This window comes from Taudactylus pleione, unplaced genomic scaffold, assembly GCF_031769625.1.
Source record: "Taudactylus pleione unplaced genomic scaffold, aTauple2 ptg000012l, whole genome shotgun sequence".
Taxonomy (NCBI): Eukaryota; Metazoa; Chordata; class Amphibia; order Anura; family Myobatrachidae; genus Taudactylus; species Taudactylus pleione.
In genome coordinates this window covers 18,454,343-18,476,783 of record NW_028284415.1, presented here as the reverse complement: position 1 = coordinate 18,476,783, position 22,441 = coordinate 18,454,343, and the positions used below count along the sequence as shown (strand labels likewise).

The window sequence follows — 22,441 nt, the reverse complement described above, 5'->3', positions numbered from 1 at the left end:
TGGAGCGAGTGCCAGTATGCCATTTTTATTGCTCACCAGGATAATCACATTGCTGTTTGTGATATTTTCTAAATTATTTTGCACCTTTCTGGAAAATTGCTGTGTACATTTATAAATTATAATAACTAGTTATGAACACTCAAATACTTCCTGCTATAAGAAGGTTCTTACTGTACTCAATCCTCATTCCCATTGAAATACTTATCAAAACCTGCAGTACATAACAATGGTGTATTTCTTATAATATCCGGACACTAGAAGATATATATAGCAAGGACTGCAAGTCTGAATGGCCCTTCTGCGCAGGAGCCTTTTGGTGCATACACACGGTCAGATGAAAAGGACGATAGAAACTATATCGTTTGATCATTTATATCGTCCTTTTTTTTAGCCCCCTCCAATTACCATCGATGCGCGGGCACGGATGGTCGATGTCGGCCATTGCCCGTGCATGCAGGCCAACTTGGTCGATATCGAACAGGTTAGCCTGTTTACTACAGGGACCCGTGATTGTTATAGTAGTTTGGTGGATGATGCATGTGCTGGATGTTTGATATCGAACGTCCAGCACATGCAGGACGGTCAGACAACGATATCTGATCGTTGTCTGATTGTCCCGTGTGTACGGGCCATTAGTCCAGACCACGGGAGCTTGTGCAGGGTTTAAACAAGATGCCCCGATCCCGTGGATCAAGATCTGACAAGCTGATGTGTCCATATGCACTGTATAGTGCTGCTGTTTTGAATTGTTGCTCTTGTCCAGACTTGCCTGATATGGATCAACGGACCCTCACACACTACATACTCCTGACACGGAGAAACAAGCGCAATAGCTGACAGTGAAAGCAGGAGATAGGACAAACAAACCTCCATGGATTTCTCTCTGTCACAACCAGCAGCAGATAATGGGCAGAACATAAATAAATATGGGGGAATTCTGTGCGACAGCCCCTGTACAGATCATTACACAACTAAGGAAAACTTATTGTCCCACCCAGTCTACCTGCTGTAATACCTCATCTACTGTGTGACCGTAACCTGCTCACATGCCACTAGTTACCTTCCTGTCTCATATCTCTACCACCCAATGTACTAAGAGGCACGTCCAGGAAACTGGTTTGAAGTATTTTGTCTCCTTTAGTCCTAAGACCCGGGCAGTATTCTAGGACATCACCACTGTAAGGAGGTGCATCCTAACATCACACATTTATTACAAAGAAAAATAACAAACCACTTTTATTTTGGCAATAGGAATGTTTTCAATGCTGTCATGTCATGTGAAGATGTATAATTGTAAACTATACCATAAATGTCAGAAAGTAAAACATATAAATTAAATATCTCAACCCTTAATATGTCAATAAGCATAAAACTTGTATATCCATTTTTATGTTTGATATTGACAGAATCTGCTTCTCTGTAATTAAAATTGCACACGTGTATGAGCCAGGAAGCCATTTTGATAGCGGACAGTGATTTTGATTCAGAGATGGACGCAATGCTGATGTGTATGCAGTTGAGCGATTATCGCTGATATGCGCATGCATCTTGAGTCGCACAGCGCATGCGTTAAGTGTCATTCCCAACAGAGGTCACAGCAAGGATTTGGCCGCAGTGTGATTGACAGGGAGGGTTTGTAGCACACTTGCCGACTCTCCTGCAATCACCGGGAGGCTCCCGAAAATCGGGTGGCGCACCCGGCTCCCCGTAGGCAAGTCTTCCGGTCTGGCAGTTTCCCCCCCCCGATTCCCCACGCACCACCCCGTTTACCGTCCAAACATGGGTGGCCCAGAAGGATGCCCATGACGCGATTCGCAATGAATTGCATCACTATAGCCCCGCCCCCTGCTTTGCAATGCCAGTAATTTCGGCATTGTATAGCAGGGGGTGGGGCCGCGATGATGCGATCACACCCAAAACTGGGTTGTAAGACAGACATAAAGGTAAGAGGGCCAAGTTACAAATGCTCCGGAGTCTTAAGTTCCAACAGCCATTCTGCGTGACCGTAGGGTTACTCAGAACTTCGATAAATGGACTGATCTGCGATCAATGCTGCATCTTTGTACACAATCACTTGGCTTTGCAGAGCCACTAGTGAACGTCTCAATACAAATCCAGGCGGCTGCGACATTTGCATATTTTCGCACAGCTGATGTGTACAAATTTGCAGCAATGGTGGCATTAGCATCCATCTCTGAATCAGACTGTGTACAGCATTTAGTCATATCACAAAGCCCTGGTGAGATCCCTGAGGCAGAGTAGAGGCAGCCATTTCTTGACTGAAACTGTATTCTTGATAACACAGTGCATAGGAAAATAGGCATGTGATGTCACTGTCAGAGGGTGACTGGTAAAGTATAAAATGATAACAGTGCATAGGAAAATAGGCATGTGATGTCACTGTCAGAGGGTGACTGGTAAAGTATAAAATGATAACAGTGCATAGGAAAATAGGCATGTGATGTCACTGTCAGAGGGTGACTGGTAAAGTATAAAATGATAATACAGTGCATAGGAAAACAGGCATGTGATGTCACTGTCAGAGCGTGACTGGTAAAGTATAAACTTATAACAGTGCATAGGAAAATAGGCATGTGATGTCACTGTCAGAGGGTGACTGGTAAAGTATAAAATGATAACAGTGCATAGGAAAATAGGCATGTGATGTCACTGTCAGAGGGTGACTGGTAAAGTATAAAATGATAACAGTGCATAGGAAAATAGGCATGTGATGTCACTGTCAGAGGGTGACTGGTAAAGTATAAAATGATAACAGTGCATAGGAAAATAGGCATGTGATGTCACTGTCAGAGGGTGACTGGTAAAGTATAAAATGATAATACAGTGCATAGGAAAACAGGCATGTGATGTCACTGTCAGAGCGTGACTGGTAAAGTATAAACTTATAACAGTGCATAGGAAAATAGGCATGTGATGTCACTGTCAGAGGGTGACTGGTAAAGTATAAAATGATAACAGTGCATAGGAAAATAGGCATGTGATGTCACTGTCAGAGGGTGACTGGTAAAGTATAAAATGATAACAGTGCATAGGAAAATAGGCATGTGATGTCACTGTCAGAGGGTGACTGGTAAAGTATAAAATGATAACAGTGCATAGGAAAATAGGCATGTGATGTCACTGTCAGAGCGTGACTGGTAAAGTATAAACTTATAACAGTGCATAGGAAAATAGGCATGTGATGTCACTGTCAGAGGGTGACTGGTAAAGTATAAAATGATAACAGTGCATAGGAAAATAGGCATGTGATGTCACTGTCAGAGGGTGACTGGTAAAGTATAAAATGATAATACAGTGCATAGGAAAACAGGCATGTGATGTCACTGTCAGAGCGTGACTGGTAAAGTATAAACTTATAACAGTGCATAGGAAAATAGGCATGTGATGTCACTGTCAGAGGGTGACTGGTAAAGTATAAACTTATAACAGTGCATAGGAAAATAGGCATGTGATGTCACTGTCAGAGGGTGACTGGTAAAGTATAAAATGATAACAGTGCATAGGAAAATAGGCATGTGATGTCACTGTCAGAGGGTGACTGTTAAAGTATAAAATGATAATACAGTGCATAGGAAAACAGGCATGTGATGTCACTGTCAGAGCGTGACTGGTAAAGTATAAAATGATAATACAGTGCATAGGAAAATAGGCATGTGATGTCACTGTCAGAGGGTGACTGGTAAAGTATAAAATAACGTGAAAATATGTTGAATTGATGGTTGTCCATGTGACCACTATAAACTGTAGTAAGGGAAAGTTATCGTTTCCAATCATGTATTAAAGTTTTATTCTTTATAATGAGTGTCAAATGACAGGTACTGATACATGTCCTGTAATGCATAAAAACATATTTTAGAGGATTAAGAACACAGTGTGGAGGGCAGCGGAGAGTGAAGTCTGCATACAGATATTGATGCGCCCCCAGGCATTTCTTTGATTGGGGAATGTGTGGAACTATCTAAATGTCTAACCACTGAGACCATGGGGCTGTCAGTTAGAGAGCTGTTTCTGCTGTCAATATTCTTGTAGAATGAAAACTGCTCACCTTTTGCAAATACATTCAGGCGGATAAGTATCCGGCGTCACAATGTCAATTTAGTAAAGGTGTGAAACACTGCGCTCAAAGTGAAAATTGGGGAGGTTTTTCTTTTGGATACATGGGGAGGTAGTGGTGACTTTCAAGGTGTCCGGCCACTCTAATTGTTATAGATATAAGGAATGAGACAGCGCTGCAATGGGGGCAATGTAGGGGGGGGGGGGTTGTGTGTGGGGGTGGTATAGTGATTAAATGCCTGTTGCTGTATATTGTGTATATATGAGATGTTGATATATGCAATAAATATAAAAAATCAAACAAAACACATGTATAAGGGGAGAAACAGTTGTTTATTGGAGTGTGCAGACAAAAAAGAGACACAATGCTCGCTGACTCCGTGAAGCCCCCAAGTGTCCTGTGTACTTATAGATCTCAGTGTAGTAGCCCATCTAAAATTCTCTAATGCAGGTGGGTAAGGTATTGTTAATGATAGTACCTAAATTGGATCAGCTGGGAGCTCAGATTGTTCCACTGTAAACCAATCGGTATGAACCAGGAACTATTTGTGAAACTGCATAGGAAAACATGGACATCCTTGATAAAGGCACAAAATGTCGAAATCCACACTAAGAATTAACCTGAGACACACCTCTACTAACACTAACAAGCAGCGACCTTATCTAAGGTACAAACAGCAGCTCACCGCGTGAGTTAGAAACCACGTGAACCCGGAACAGAAAGCCAGGGCCGAGCAGACACTAAGACAGCGCGTCTCCGGCTCACCACCAGGGCACCTGAAGATCAACAGGCACTGGCCACCACTGAAAGCAGACCTCCCTAAGGCATAGGCATCAGAAACCACTTACAGGCGCAGCGGGACCCGGCACCTAGAGAGGCGCACCGTTTGCCAGAAGACTCACTGCAGAACACGCATCACTAACCGGTAAGTGGTCATAAGACTAAACGGGACGCCACCTCTAGCACTGGACCACTTTTAGGACTTTTCTACCGCACAGTCCATAAGGTGATTTACATAATTGTGACTGTAATTCCATTTCAGGTACTATCACTAACAATACTTTACCCATATGCATTAGGAACATTTATAGGGGCTACTATCCTGAGATCTACATATAGGCAGAACACCTGGGGGCTCCATGGAGTCAGCGAACATTGTGTCTCTTTTTTTGTCTGCACACTCCAATAAACATTTTTTTTTAGATACAGTCAGGTGCATAAATATTGGGACATTGACAGAATTTTCATATTTAGGCCTCTATTCACCACCACAATGGCTTTGAAATGAAACAAACAAGATGTGCTTTAACTTCAGACTTTCAGATTTAATTTGAGGGTAATGACATCCAAATCAGGTGAACGGTGTAGGAATTACAACGGTTTCTATATGTGTCTCCCCCTTTTAAGGGGCCAAAAGTAATGGGACTACCAACTCAAAAGCTATTTCGTGGACAGGTGTGGGCTATTCCCTCGTTATTTCATTATCAATTAAGCAGGTAAAAGGTCTGGAGTTGATTCTAGGTATGACATTTGCATTTGGAATCAGTTGCTGGCGACTCTCAATATGAGATCCAAAGAGCTGTCACTATCAGTGAAGCAAGCCATCATTAGGCTGAAAAATCAAAACAAACCCATCAGAGAGATAGCAAAAACATTAGGTGTGGCCAAATCAACTGTTTGGAACATTCTTAAAAAGAAAGAACGCACCTCAGAGCTCAGCAACACAAAAAGACCCGGAAGACCACGGAAAACAACTGTGGTGGATGACAGAAGAATTATTTCCCTGGTGAAGAAAAACCCCTTCACAACAGTTGGCTAAATCAAGAACACTCTCCAGGAGGTAGGTGTATATGTGTCAAAGTCAACAATCAAGAGAAGACTTCACAAGAGTGAATATAGAGGGTTCACCACAAGATGTAAACCATTGGTGAGCCACAAAAACAGGAAGACCAGATTAGAGTTTGCCAAACAACATCTAAAAAAGCCATTACAGTTCTGGAACAACATCCTATGGACAGATGAGACAAAGATCAACTTGTACCAGAGTGCTGAGAAGAGTATGGAGAAGGAAAGGAACTGCTCATGATCCAAAACATACCACCTCATCAGTGAAGCATGGTGGTGGTAGTGTCATGGCGTGGGCATGTATGGTTCCCTTGTATTTATTGATGATGTGACTGCTGGCAAAAGTAGCAGAATGAATTCTGAAGTGTTTCAGGCAATATTATATGCTCATATTCAGTCAAATGCTTCAGAACTCATTGGACGGTGCTTCACAGTGCAGATGGACAATGACCCGAAGCATATTGCAAAAGCAACCAAAGAGTTATTTAAGGCTAAAAAGTGGAATGTTATGAAATAGCCAAGTCAATCCCCTGACCTGAATCCAATTGAGCATGCATTTCGCTTGATGAAGACAAAACTGAAGGGAAAATGCCCCAAGAACAAGCAGGAACTGAAGACATTTGCAGTAGAGGCCTGGCAGAGCATCACCAGGGATGAAACCCAGTGTCTGGTGATGTCTATGCGTTCCAGACTTCATGCTGTAATTGCCTGCAAAGGATTTGCAACAAAGTATTAAAAAGTGAAAGTTAGATTTAGGATTGTTTAGTTTGTCCCATTACTTTTGGCCCCTTAAAAAGTGGGAGGCACATTTAGAAACCGTTGTAATTCCTACACCATTCACCTGATTTGGATGTAATTACCCTCAAATTAAATCTGAAAGTCTGCAGTTAAAGCACATCTTGTTTGTTTCATTCCAAAGCCATTGTGGTGGTGAATAGAGGCCAAAATCTGAAAATTCTGTCAATGCCCCAATATTTATGCACCTGACTGTATACCACTTAGTGACTATAGCCCCTTGAGTGTCCCATCTTTTAATTGTTACAATAACACTTTTGTGGCTTTGTGCTTTTATATGGTCATGTAAGTCATCCATGAGGGATGTAGTTACCATCCCGGTGGTCGGGATGCTGGCACTCAGAATACCGGCACCAGAATCGCCACAGCAATCGGAATCCCGGTGCCAGAATCTCGACTGCCATTTCCCAACGGTAAGTAATAGGGTTAGGGGGAGGGTTAGGTACTAGGGGTGGGAAGAGTTAGGGGTTAGGACACTTATCTTAGTGGGTCAGGTTTCTGAGTTTCAGGATGTCACTGTCTGTATTCTGACCACTGGCATCCCGACCGCCGGGATCCCGTACCCAACTATTCCATGACTTCTAATATCTTAATAAGTTAAAGTAGAGGTATAAAATTCCATACATCACCAACATGTTGTAATTATACTTAGGTGCACTCCTGATTTAGCCTGCTGCTTCCATTGCATTCAACTATGCATTTCATCTGAGAATGCTTTGAACCTGTATGACGTAAAACTAAAAGTGGGTGTGGCCTGTATTTTGAGTACTTCTTGTATCAGAAGAGAGCAATGGATACTACTTGCCTTTTTTAAAAGAATCTTTGTTACTCTGATGAATAACTAAAAGTATGGTGGTCGCTCAAATTAGCTTAATGACTTTGCACAGGTGCTTGTAAAGGGCTGGCTTTACACTGAACCACAGAAAAAAAAAAAAGATTCCCTCCAGCTCACTGCAGCAATATCAACAAAAAATACTTAAATCCTACATGATAATAGAGATTTAGAGGTATTAGTTACATACATATGCAAATATATGAATATGCGCCAGGCCATCGTCAAGGCTCCTCTATACTGGTATCCCTAACATTAAGGGGTTCACGTCCGAGAAGCAAGGTACCCCAAAAAATTCCTGCCAAGGACCATCCCCAGGGCATCACAGAAAAAAGGGGAAAAAAGGTGATATTGATTTCTCTTTACACATCTATTCTTTACACTTCACTAAGTATTAATGAAATAAGAAAGAATTAAAATGACATAAATAATAAACAATTAAAAAAATTATCTATGTGAATTAAGTGGTGATGCCCTGAAAAAGGTCCAGCCAGAACAACTCCGGGGGCCCCACTACCAAACGCTCACCCCAAAATAATTATTGCTACATAATAGTAGCACCCACTCTGGGTCATATAATTACAAATTAGTGTACTGCATAATAACAGCACATGTATAAGCTGAGAGCTGACTCACCTTGGAGGTACCCCAGAAACCTCCACATGGCACTATAAGGACCAGCACATCCTCCCAATGCTGGCTCCCTTCATGCCTCTCAAGCATACTTGCCAACTCTCCCTCATTGTGCAGGAGACTCCCTGAAATAGTAGCAATCTCCCTGTCTCCCTGAAGAGTCTAGCAATCTCCCTCATTTCATCCTTACCCCATTATGAAGCTGTTATATTAAAAAACAGAGATATATGCATTCAAATGGGATCATTAGTATCATTTCCTTGCATTGGTTATTATAAGGCACAATGATCCCTATGAATTTCTGAAAAGTATTAGTGTGTTTTCATCAACAAACAGATCTTTTGGGCTGGGTTTACATTTGGATGTAAGTCAGGTTTAGGACACGCCTCTCAGATTTATCAGTACACGCCCACTGTAACACACGCCCATAGGTGCTGTTTTCACAATCTCCCTGAAATGCTTTTTCAAAAGTAGGCATGTATGCTCTCAAGACTGCAAACAAGTAGTATGGTGGTCGCTCATATCAGCTTAATGACATAGCACAGGTGCTTGTAGAGGGCGGGGTTTACACTGAACACAGAAAAAAAAAAAGATTCCCTCCAGCTCTGATGAATACAATTATCCATCTGTCCATGTTGTAAGTTTGGATGGAGCAACAACTGGCAATGTAGCACTGACAGATTGTCCATCCCTGGTATATTGGTCATACAGTTACAATTCTTAGAAGCTTAGTGCAACTAGTATAATAAACCAGTTTTCACTTAATGGTTACTACAAGATAATTTCAGTGTCACAGTATGTGGCATTGTGCTAGGCCCTATAAAAATGATATGTGCTAACCAATAGTACCATGTTTGCTTATTCTAACTTTGTTGAACATACCCTAAACCACCTACTTATGCCACAAATGGTTGATTTTCAGGAGTGTCTGTCACTACTGTAATTCTAAATAAGTGATTACATTACTTTTGTCACTCTTTAGCTTTCTTTCTCTCTAACTATTTGAACCCCCTCTTCCCCAAGGTGTAGTGGCTAATTTGTTTTCCCTGGGAGCAGATAATGTCCCATCCATGCCGGAGGCTGCCTCCTCATCTAGCATAGAGTGCAGAGCTGGGTTTTGAACAGCTCTTTTCTTGGCAGCGGCTTTAGGATTCCAATGAGTATTAGTAATTCTCTCTCTCCGTTTGCATTTCATTACATTCAATTACTCGCTGCGTGCAGGGCTGAAGCTGTGTGTAAGTGCCTGAGAATGTGCTCAGTGTAAGGGTCTGTGTGCGCCATGCAGAGCAAGCCATGTCCCATGGCATCTAGCAGAACTTCATGTAAACATCTTCCTTATTACAGTGTCCATCCTTTCTCCTGATAGACATGACCAGCTCTTGTACATCTGTCACTTTTTTAATAAGAACTGCTTAGACCTCACCTACTACCTCCTCACCCTCATTGGTGTATCTATAATAGGTGCAGGGTGTGCGGTCCGAGGGCACACACATAATTATACGGGTTGGGTACGGGATCCCGGCAGTCGGCATACCAACAGGGTTAGGATACCGACAGCTGTTGGTAGGTATCCTAACACTACACCAAACCTAACCCTCCCTCCCCGCAGCCTAAACCTAACCTCTCCCCCACAGCCTAACCCTCCCCCTAGTGCCTAACCCTAATGCTTATCATCTGAATAAGCATTGGGCGGTCAGGATGCCGGCATCGGCATTGTGAGCGCCAGCATCCCAACAGCCGGGAATTAAACTACATCCCAATTATACTAACCTCTCCTAAGTCCCGCAGCAGCAGAAAACACTGTGGAAACATTGTGGGTGCCCTGTTCCTGGAGACTGGCGCATGCACAGTGCATTCTGGCACAAAGCCAGAGTCTACTGCTCTGCCATAGAGGAGAGGGGCCTGCACATGTGCCCTCTCCTCTCTTAAACCACCCCTAATCATATCCTTGCATCACTTCACACACTTTTTCTTATATGGTAAGTATTATACCCAGCCATCTACTTCCTTTGAAGCCGTATACCAGTACAGCAAACAAAATGGCTGCTCCCATGGTGAGTAAGTCTAAGCTTACATAGAATATCCGCTGGAAATGCATTGTCGGTGCTAGGACAGACGCAGACCCTGTCTATTTTATCTGCTCCTCCATGGTGTTTTTTTTTTCTTTCATTTATCAAACCCCAGGTCGTTTTTTAATTAATTGAAAACTTTTCTGTCTGCCTCATTTATATCCTACCCTTTGAAACATTTACTCTCATCTCTACAACAAAAACTCATTCTCCCAGTGGAGTTTATCTGCCACCCACTGTATCGGACAGTCCCTCTAACATGTATGTGTTATATCTCTGCTCTGTCACATCCCACTCTACGGCCACAACCTCCATTCCTGCAACATCAACTTACTTTATGCACTCCATCTGCACCAAAATCCAAATCTCTTAAAGCGTTTTTTAAAAGAGAGAAAAAGCCCTAATGATTCAGGGCCTGATTCCGTCCCAATGTTTACGTAGCTGAGTGATTATCGGTGATCTGTACATGCATGAGTTGCACTGCGCATGCGTCAAACTTCATAACCGTGATTGACAAACAGGGACCATTTCAGTCACGTTTTTTGGGCATATCTCATCCCGTACACAATAAAAAATGGCTCAGGCTTCTCATTTCCTTCTGCCAATCTGCATTATCATAGGGTTACTCAGAAGACCGATTATTGACTATCTGGGACCAATGCTGCATCTTTGTGCACAGTCGATTGGAATTGCAAAGCCGCTGGTGGACGTCTCTACACAAATCCTGGTGGCTGCGACATCTGTATATTGTTTCTTAGCCACTGCATATAAATGTGCAGCTGTGGTGGCATTAGCGTACATCTGAATCAGTCCCTTAGTGACTGAAAATTGCCATTCTTAGGTTGAATTTTGTGGCATTGGATATGGTTGGTTCTTGGATCATCCATACCTCTTCTGATCATCAGCCACCAGCTATGGAGTCATGGGCAGAAGCACATATGGGGTGGGGGTCAGAGCCACATATCTGGAAAGGGGCAATGGCGACACATGAATAGAGGGGGAGGGGGCAAAGGCACAAATATGGGGTAAGGGCAGAAGTGCTCACGTGGAGAGAGCGACAGCAGTACAGATATGGGGTGGCATAGAAGCATGAGTCGGAAAGTGGGACAGATTGTATAGAGGAAAAGTGCAGCTGTTGTCGCACATTTCAATCTTTAGTGCACACTATGCACAGCCATTGAGAGGTGGGGAAAGGAGAGCGGAGGAGAGCTGGGGTGTGGCAGCTGCATAGTCAGCGCTAAAGGAAGGAAACCTGCCTATGTGAGGGGGAGCCCCTGGCAGGTACCTTAATCATAATCTGGCCCTGCTGCAGGCATTAATGATAATGGCCACAAACAGAATGAGAAGTAGGTCACTATCCTTGGTATCAGCATCACCTGACCCCAATTATCGGCCCCATTATGTGCCCTCCTGCACACATTAACTCCGGTAGTGTTCATGACAATGATCTCAACAAAAGAAATAGAAACCACTGATGCTAAAGGGGTAAATATCAGTACTTAAAGTCCTTTGGAATAATTTTATCCCAGGTTTAGCAGCTGAAAAGATGAAGGCACAGCAATGCCCCAACAAATAAAGGAAATTTCTAGTGCTAAACCCCTCTGGAATATTTATATTGGCTGATAATTTTGTATTAAAATGGCTTTGTAATAAAGATGAACAAAATAAATACTCTTTAAATATACTGTCCAAGATATTATAAACTCTAGTATGGTCATGAATTCGGAATAGTGAGGGAAATCTATAATTAGCAGAAAACCACAATGTCATTGTGAAAAGTGATATGACCAATTATGCAAGTCTTCTGAGGAATAATCAGGGACCACATCTATACTGCATAATAGGCCACAATGTTGTAAATGTTGCCTGAAGCTATTACAGTACATGTCCATTCATGACACAGTACTTTCCTGATTCACTTCCTACCAATCCAACCACGCGATCAGCGCCTGCAACTAGGACATATTCTCCCTTTACAAAGATGTTCTTGGCCTTCTGAGTTTCTATCTGTACATCTCTGTTCTTGGTGAAATAGGGGGAGATGTGTCAAGCCTTTTAAAGAGTGGAGAAGTTGTCTTCACATGGAAATCCCAACACTGAAGCTCAACATGTTTATAATAGATCTCACAGTCCCTCCTCCCAGACTCACCATCAATCCTTAAATATCCCCTTTCTTTACCACCACAGTCTCCCAAATCTTGTGCCTAATAGTGACCCTTGGTGAAGTTCTGGTCTTCTCTCGCTGTTCCACATCTGCCAGACCACTCTGCAAATCTATTAATTTTCTCCACATATCATCCAGTATTTAATTAAAATGACTTGCTCATACCTACAAAACCCTCAACAAACCACCCCTTCATACACCTCATCTCAAAGTACTATCTCTGATGCCCTTTAAGATCTACCTTTGACATGTACCTCACCTTCCTTTGATGGCCAACCCTCACTCTCACCTACAAGACTTAAGCTGGCCACACACATAGCGATATTTTACCCGATCTGGCCGATTCCGACACATTGGAACGACAGATCGTGTAAAATATGGCAAAATTGAGAGTAAATCGTGAGTCCCCACTCAACATGCGATGCGCGTCCCCACATCGCATCGTCAGATCTGCCGTGCAGTAGTGCAGATCTGACAATCTAGGAGGCGATGTACTGTGAAAGTCTGGATGCAGGAGAGATCGTTCGAAGTTTGGACACCAAATCGTGTGGAGATCGTGTGCAGAGCTGCTGGGGAGAGTTTCAAGGGAAATCGTACACAACGGCTCATCGTGTGCAGATCGCTATGTGTGTGGGCAACATTACAGTATTCTGTCTTTATACTGGAATTCCCTAACATCTCTGTGGTGACACTAACCCTGTTTTCAAATCTTTAAGTTCTGTTTGAAAACCCACCTCTTTATTAGAGTTTACCTTACACACACTAGTACTCCCTGACAAGAGTCATAATCTTTACTATTGACACCCTCTCTCCTATTCTCTTTTCCAAGTATACTGTAAACTGTGTTGTAATCAGGGCCCTCACTGCCATTTTATTTTGTCTACCTCGTGTGTCTTTTGTCATGCTCTGATTTTTTTTTTTCCCACTGTCGGGAGCTGTGGAGCACACAGCCTCATTGCAAATGAACAATATTCATAATCATCCTAATGGTGTCTTAATTGTATTGCTTTACATTTTACAAGGATAGAATTACTTTGTCTCAGATGTTCTTGCACCATCGTTGTACACCTAAATGTATGAATTCTATACAATCATTGGCACCATACACATTCCTATACAAAGAGAGCCAGGTTTTATAATGGTTCTTCCTGTTTAATGCAGTCAATTCCGAATTCCACAGTTTAACAATGGCTGTGTCTGACAATAGGACAGTCCAAAGGTCTCACGGGGGTTAGGAAGTAGGTGAAAGAGACCACCAGAGGTGGAAGACACTGAACTGTCCATCCAATAGCATCTTTGTTCAGTGTACTCTGTACAGCCATTTATAAAAAGAACAATGAATTATTCTTTGGATGGTGGAATCCCTCATTATTTTCTTGCTAAGACACTGTTGGGGATATGTATAAGTCAGTATGTTAATGTGGATTGTAAGTTATGTCATGGAGCCAAATTCCTTTCTACTTTAAATTAGCTTCTGTATTCCAAGGTTTTTGAATCAGCAATTTAATCATTTTAGTTATGACCTTTGATTAGTTACATATATTATTGTCCATATACTGTCATTTTGGTCCCTTTGTCACTGGTAGATAGAGCCAATAATGATGGATTTGCTTGAAAAAAAAGCAGATATTTTGTGCTACCTACCGCTATTGGCCTATGTTAATAAGCACAAAGTAGAAATGACTATATTTTTTCTACCACAGAAGTGTTAGGCAATCAACCCAGCAGGGGCAACTAAATATTGATTTACATACAATACAAAGGCCTATAACCTCAATGGTGGTGTACATTGAATTTGATGTAATATATTTTTCCAATTGCAATTTATATGAAGTGGAAGAATCCTTTTACCCTCATCTTCCCAGTGGATTTTGTTTTGAAAAATGCTAAATAAAAAAAGTCAGAATTTTTGGCAAGTCCTGTGTAAAGGTGCGTATCCACTAGCACATAGTGGAACGACAGTATGATTACAACATTGTAATCATACAGTCGTTCCTCTTCCCCTGCACTGAGCGATATGTGTAGGCACTGCAGGGAAAGAGGGTAGGCACCCTTCCTCATCCCTGCATATGGTCAATCTGTCGTTACCGTCAGATTGACCAGCATGTTCAGGCGATGATTGATGTCGAAAACGACCAGCGGGGGCGCGCATCGCTGGTCGTTTTCAACATTTTCATGCCTGATTCATGCACAATTAATGAGTGATTGAACGATAACGATATCATTATCATTCAATCGCTCATCGGCAAGTGGATACGCGGCTTGAAGCAGGATAACAAAATACCATCACCATTCTCAATATTTTACAGGTGGAGTCTCCCATATCCAAAATGCTTGGGCCTGGAAGTATTTTGTATATCAGATTATTTTGTATTTTGGAATATTTGCATACCATAATGAGATTTCTTTGGAATGCATTTATGTTTCATATACACCTTATACACACAGCCTGAAGGTAATTTTATACAATATGTTTAATAAATTCATGCATCAAACAAAGTTTGTCTACAAACACAAAATTAAATTATGTTTCATATACATCTTATACACACAAGCCTGAAGATAATTTTATACAATATTTTTAATAATTTTGTGCATTAAACAAAGTTTGTGTACATTGAACCATCAGAAAGCAAAAGGTGTCATTATCTTAGTCATGCTCTAAACCAGTGATTCCCAACCTCCGTCCTCAAGGCACACTAATACCCCTTTTCCACCTAAATTCTGGGTCTGACCCGGAGTTGGAACAAAGTTCCTATCCGGATCAGACCCGGAATTTTGCCGGCGCCGTCTCGGGATATTCCCGAGTCAGCGCCGCTCACACCGCAGTCGGGTCTGCATAGACCCGGCTTTTGCGGAGTGAAAGTGGTCGCTTGGAGATGATGTCATCTCCAAGCGCCACTGAAGCCGGACCAATCGGCCGGCTAGCAGCGCACTCCAGGTCATCGTGACCCGGAGTGCGCTGTTCTCACAGCAGGGTTTCAAGGGCTACGCCCGTGTTAAACCCTGCTAGTTACCTGGGTTGGATTGCCGGGTCACTCGACCCGGCGATAAAACTCACTCCCCTTTTACACCAGGGAGCTGCCCGGGTTAACCCTTCAAAAACCCGGGTTTTAGCTCCGGTGTAAAAGGGGTATTACAGTCCTGGTTTTAGTGATATCCATGCTTAATCACAGATGGTTAAATCAAAATAACTAAGGTACTAATTAAGTTACCTGTGCTCAACTATGGCTATCCTTAAAACCTGGACTGTTTGTGTGCCTTGAGGACCGTGGTTGGGAACCCCGCTCTAAACAGTGGTTCTCAAACTCGGTCCTCAGGACGCCACACAGTTCACGTTTTCCAGGTCACCGAGCAGGTGCACAGGTGTATTCATTAATCACTGACACATTTTAAAAGACCCACAGGTGAAGCTAATTATTTCACTTGTGATTCTGTGTGGAGACCTGGAAAACAGGACCTGGGAACAGAGTTTGAGAACCTGTGCTCTAAAAATCCCGTATTTCGGAATATTTGGATATGGGAGACTCAACCTGTACCTTCAAACAACTTCATCATTTTAGCTCCTAAATTACATGAGCAAATATGTGAAAATGCTGAATAATGGGATTTAAAAAGTCACTTCTTTGAAATGTAACACCCTTTTTTCTCTATTTTTATTGAGACTATGGGCCAAGATTCAGTGGCATAATTGTACAAGTCTGGGCTAGAATAGAAAACTTCAGGTCACAAAAAGTCAGATACACTACAAGATAAATCACACGATATAGTGTTCTGACACGGATTAGAACTATATATTGTGTGGATCGTATAGTGCAGAGGTTCCCAAGCGCGGTCCTCAAGGGAGTTCAGGTTTTAGAGACATCCATGGTTGAGCACAGGATGCAATCGGGAAATCGGCTGACGTGGTCCCGACAGCCGGCTTCCCGACTGCTTTATCCCGGTGTGGGTTACATGACAGGCATCTATATCTAGACGCCTGTCATTTTCTCGACGCCGAGAGACAGGCGCCCGGCATCCCGATCGAAGGGATGCCGGGCGCCGTGAGCGGACAGCAGCAGGGGGGGAGGGCTAGGTTTAGCACACCCGGGGGGGACTTAGGGTTAGGCACCCCCTCGGGAAGGTTAGGCTAGGGGAGGGAGGGTTAGGCACACCCCCCCCGGGGGACTTACGTTTAGGCAGCGGGAAGGGGGGGTTAGGCACTTACAGGGGGGATTAGGGTTAGGCACCTACAAGGGGGAGGTTAGGCACCCCTAAGGAGGGTTAGGTTAGTTATTACTTACCTAAGGACGATCGGGATTTCCAGCGCTGCCGGCCTGCCGATGCCGGGATCTCTGCATTTGTCGGGCTGCCGCTGCCGGGAATCGAACAGATTCCGTTGAGCACAGGTGGTTAAATCAAATTGACAGAGGCACTAATTAAGTCACCTGTGCTCAACCATGGTTATCTCTAACACCTGAACTGTTGGGGAGCCTTGAGGACAGCGTTTCAGAACCTCTGGTATAGTGTGTACGCTCTACTGTGTGTGCACGCTGGTCGTTCTTTGTATTGCTCCATCTGCTGTGCTGCACAGCAGATGGGACGATGCAATAAATGACTCCATACTGCTAAATGCAGCATGGAATGATATTTATTACATTGTCATGCTCCGTATCATACAGTGTGTACAGGTAAACACGATATATCGTTCCATCGTGTCTTCGGCTGGTTCCATATGGTATAGTGCGTTACCCAGCTTATGACTTCCATTTCCAACTACTCCTCGATTGCCATAATAAGAGTTGAAGACAAATGCGACGCACAGTATATGCATACCTTAAGTCATATAAAATGTGTAAAGATAGACCATGTAAGAATTGTGTGCACTGATGTACCACCTTCATTTGCATCAATAGGCCCAAGCACACACCTCAGAATTTCTGTATAAATCTCTAGACTCCACAAGCAATCCTGCGGATCAGAGCGACATATCGTGTACACAGTCTAGTGTGCACCAATTATATGTACGCTACCGCGGGTCAATAGCCACATCCCTCGTCTACCCTGCTGCAGAACGATGCCATTCTGCAGAATACAGCATAATACGTAGGTCCCCCACCATAGGCAAGTGTGTATGCACTTACCGCATGCAGAGTCCTGTCCCTGGTGATGCCGTGCTGGGTACACATCGTGTAGTGTGTAACCCAGCTTTAGGCCCAAAGCATTGTGTAGGGAGTACCCAGCTTTAGGCCCAAAGCAGACTGTCCCTTGAAAAGATGGATAGTTGGGAGATATTTATGTATTGTTTAGAGCATAGTTTGATATACATGATATAATACAGATCATTATGTGAGAACATTGTTAATTATTTTCCAACGACCAGACCAGCCAAAAATAATGGATTGAGTGACTATACTAATAATGCCTGAAGTTATGCTGGCCACACATCTAAAGATTATCTCTCCAAACAGTCGACTAATTGATTGGTTGGAATGAAAATCTGGTAACGTATGGGAGTAAATGATGATCAGCAATGTGCTCCTAAATGCCAGAAAACAGATGAAAATGGTCGTACAGATAAGTTTGTTAAATGTTTGATCTAAACAATTTGTTCAAACAACAGTTTTTGTCCATTTTCCAGCGTTTGGGAGCAAATTGCTGATTGTCATTTGCTTTCATACATTACCAGATTTTCATTCCAACCAATCAACTAGTTGGCTGGTTGGACAGATAATCTTTAGATGTGTGGCCAGCTTAATTTTCCATCTCTGACTTCTAGTGCAAATTAATATATTTTTTTTATTTTTAATATAAATAATGGCAACCTAATATAGCTAATAACGATGGTTTTTTATTGCAGCATAGTAATATTTTTTTACTGCTCTCTGAAAACCAGAACCTCCCAGAGAGGGGGGAGGGGTCTGAAAACAATAATAAGACCTAATCTAATTACATGGTTTATTTGTGGTGATTTGTCCTCCAATCAATCTTGCTCAAGCAGAATAATAGGAAGCTAATGTGCACTGAGCTGAACTTCACTTGTTTTTGAGCAGTGGGGTTAATGAGAGGCGTTGGCCCCGGTGGGGGCAGTCAGCCATTATCAGGGACACAGGCTAATTGAGAAGCTTCAGGAGCTAAGAGACAAGCAAGATGCCATTCACACAGTGTAAAAACTGTGCGTGACCTCCCAACAGAGTTGGTAGGAGGTATTGAAGTAAACTAATTATTTTGACAGAAATATATCCTAAAAATAAACCGAGGCAAATTAACAAATATAGCTTAAGAAAGAAAATAAGATACAATTAAGTATAATTCTATGTGCAATAACATTGGAAAAATCACTGAGATACATAGTAAAAGAAAATGGCTGCTCCCTGTTATTTCCAAAAATTACAACTTTACATATTACAAAAGCAAAACAAAGCCATTTACTATTACTTATGTTCTCTTTTGTGGACAGAATTACTGTTTTATTGTGCCTTAAAAAGTACACAATTCACATTTTAAGCCCATTCTCACTATTTGGATGAAAGATATTTCCCTTGGATAGCAAATACAGTTAACTTATATCTACACAATAAAAGCTGGTTTACATAAGTGATTTATTTACTTCCCCTCCACAATGTTACAAACAGAACACACACATAAGGACCAAAAGCACATAGGATAAGATCTTTTGTTGCAGAACATGATGTGTATCCATAACCGATGATCTCCAAGTCTGCAGCTGTTACCTTCGGTTTTAATTTGCATGTATTCTATCTGCAATACATGGAAAGAAACAAATTAAGGGGCATATGTATCAAAGCTTGATGTGAGATAAAATTGTGAAATATAGTCAGGGGCATAAATATTGGGACATTGACAGAATTTTCAGATTTTGGCCTCTTTTCACCACCACAATGGCTTTGAAATGAAACAAACAAGATGTGCTTTAACTGCAGACTCAGATTTAATTTGAGGGTAATTACATCCAAATCAGGTGAACAGTGTAGGAATTACAACGGTTTCTATATGTACCTCCCATTTTTTAAGGGGCCAAAAGTAATGGGACTATCCCTCAAAAGCTATTTCATGGACAGGTGTGGCTATTCCCTCGTTATTTCATTATCAATTAAGCAGGTAAAAGGTCTGGAGTTGATTCTAGGTGTGACATTTGCATTTGGAATCAGTTGCTGTCGACTCTCAATATAAGATCCAAAGAGCTGTCACTATCAGTGAAGCAAGCCATCATTAGGCTGAAAAATCAAAACAAACCCATCAGAGAGATAGCAAAAACATTAGGTGTGGCCAAATCAACTGTTGGAACATTCTTAAAAAGAAAGAACGCACCGGAGAGCTCAGCAACATCAAAAGACCCGGAAGACCATGGAAAACAACTGTGGTGGATGACAGAAGAATTATTTCCCTGGTGAAGAAAAACCCCTTCACAGCAGTTGGCCAAATCAAGAACAATCTCCAGGAGGTAGGTGTATATGTGTCAAAGTCAACAATCAAGAGAAGACTTCACAAGAGTGAATATAGAGTGTTCACCACAAAATGTAAACCATTGGTGAGCCACAAAAACAGGAAGACCAGATTAGAGTTTGCCAAACAACATCTAAAAAAGCCATTACAGTTCTGGAACAACATCCTATGGACAGATGAGACAAAGATCAACTTGTACCAGAGTGATGGGAAGAGAAGAGTATGGAGAAGGAAAGGAACTGCTCATGATCCAAAACATACCACCTCATCAGTGAAGCATGGTGGTGGTAGTGTCATGGCGTAGGCATGTATGGCTGCCAATGGAACTGATTCCCTTGTATTTATTGATGATGTGACTGCTGACAAAAGCAGCAGAATGAATTCTGAAGTCTTTCTGGCAATATTATATGCTCATATTCAGTCAAATGCTTCAGAACTCGTTGGACGGTGCTTCAGAGTGCAGATGGACAATGACCCGAAGCATATTGCAAAAGCAACCAAAGAGTTATTTCAGGCTAAAAAGTGGAATGTTATGTAATGGCCAAGTCAATCCCCTGACCTGAATCCGATTGAGCATGCATTTCACTTGATGAAGACAAAACTGAAGGGAAAATGCCCCAAGAACAAGCAGGAACTAAAGACATTTGCAGTAGAGGCCTGACAGAGCATCACCAGGGATGAAACCCAGCATCTGGTGATGTCTATGCGTTCCAGACTTCAGGCTGTAATTGCCTGCAAAGGATTTGCAACAAAGTATTAAAAAGTGAAAGTTAGATTTAGGATTGTTTAGTTTGTCCCATTACTTTTGGCCCCTTAAAAAGTGGGAGGCACATATAGAAACCGTTGTAATTCCTACACCGTTCACCTTATTTGGATGTAATTACCCTCAAATTAAATCTGAAAGTCTGCAGTTAAAGCACATCTTGTTTGTTTCATTTCAAAGCCATTGTGGTGGTGAATATTAATGCTTATTAATGTGAAATACATGGTAGCAATACCTTCAGTGTGTTCACTGTATGAAGGGAAGAATGTTTTTATTACGCATTTTTCTACTTCAGGGTCCATAGGGTATCCACAGGATACCTTGGGGTATAGGTGTGACGTCAGTCGCAGGGCACCAAAGAGTTAAGCTTTCAGCCTCCCAGGATGCACTAGGTCCCCCTCCTATACCCCGCCCCCGGGCCAAGGCACCTCAGTTTAGTTTGGTGCCCGGCCGGAGTCGGGTGCACCTGTTGGAGTGGGGGCTAGAAGAGCCCCTGAAGCTTATTCTTCATGCAGCTGTGGCTGCACAACTGGATGTACAGCATGGACAGTCAGTCCTGACGTCCATGCTGTCTTCCCTACACCCCGCCGGTACCAGAACGCCGGTACTGATCCGGGGATGCTGGTGGGCGTCTGGGGTCACAGCTAGCGGTGACCCCAGATGCTCCGGACCATGGCCGGATTCAAGGGGGACAGAGGTAAGCAGCGGGGTCCCGCGGTGGGTCCCCGCTGATCACATGGTCCTAAGTCCCCAGGCAGGGGGCTCCCTGGGGACTGGCTGCAGCGTGGAGCCAGGCGACCAACCTGCGCTTCCACTACCCCCTGGGACAGCGGACCGCAGCAGAGCGGTAGCGCTGCGGCGTCCCAGGGGTTAAATGCATGCCAGGGGAGCGCGCCTTCCCTGTCTCACAGCCGGCGCCTCCCCCGCTGCACACAGCCCTCTCTGCATGCTGCCGACTGGTCCTGTGGCAGCGCTCCTCCCCCAGGCCAGCCTCCTCTCTGCTCCTCGGCGGCCATCTTCTCCAGAACGCATGGTGAACGCTGCTGGAAGCGCTGGACGGAAGCATCGTGGTCTGGGTCCCCCCGCATACCTCTCCTCCGCTGTGGTCAGGTCTGTGTATGCAGCGCTGTGTCCTACCAGGCCCTGTGTCTGTGTAGTTGAGTGATCAGCGCTGTTAGTGCAGGAATTGTTATTTCTCTGCATTGTATGTGACTGTGCTAGCGCTGCTGCCTGTAATCTTTTCTTCATCTAAACTGTCAGCTTTATTACTGTCCCTGTTCTTTCTGCTAAAGCCCTTGCGGTGCGGTGCTGCAGGGTGGTCTCTCGCCTATTTAATACTTAATTGGTGAGAGAGGTCACATACGTGGTGCCATCATGTCTGAAAGTGATTTTCCCCTCCGGCTACAGTGTACCACGTGCAAAGTACCGTTAGCGGAGGGGGAGGGTAGCGCGGAGGGCCTTTGCCGGCAGTGTTTGTCCATGGCGCGGCCTATTACGGTTACAGCACCGGTACAGGAGCCGCCCTGGGCTTGTTTCGCTCAGGCGTTAACAGCTTTAGTGGGCCAGTTAGCTCCGCAGCCCGCGTTTACTCCGATGGGTTTGTCCCAGCAGTCTGTGGTGTCGTCACCCATGCAGGGGTTCCCACGACAATTGGTGGTACCCCACAGTCTCCCTATTTCCCCGCTCCCGGGTTCTCAGGAGCCAGCGTGGGTTAACTCCCTGACGAGTTCTGTACAGCACTTGTCGGATGTGTTGCAAGGGGAGTCTGTGATGCGGTCTCATAAAAGGCCGGTGGCGTCTCTGTCCGCTCCTTATGAGG

At 43.4% G+C, this 22,441-nt stretch overlaps 2 protein-coding genes across 4 annotated transcripts in view; one reads left to right on the top strand and one right to left on the bottom strand.

Annotated features, from left to right (window-relative positions):
* Nucleotides 1–22,441, top strand: part of NTN1 (netrin 1) — a 154,078-nt gene that overhangs the window by 92,021 nt on the left and 39,616 nt on the right. The gene's annotated exons all lie outside the window — the stretch shown is intronic.
* Nucleotides 18,987–22,441, bottom strand: part of STX8 (syntaxin 8) — a 319,594-nt gene continuing 316,139 nt past the window's right edge. Inside the window, exon 8 of the mRNA XM_088468815.1 lies at nucleotides 18,987–19,154. Within this exon, the coding sequence (XP_088324941.1) occupies nucleotides 19,135–19,154 (20 nt within the window). The 3' untranslated portion in view covers nucleotides 18,987–19,134. The remainder of the gene's footprint in view (nucleotides 19,155–22,441) is intronic.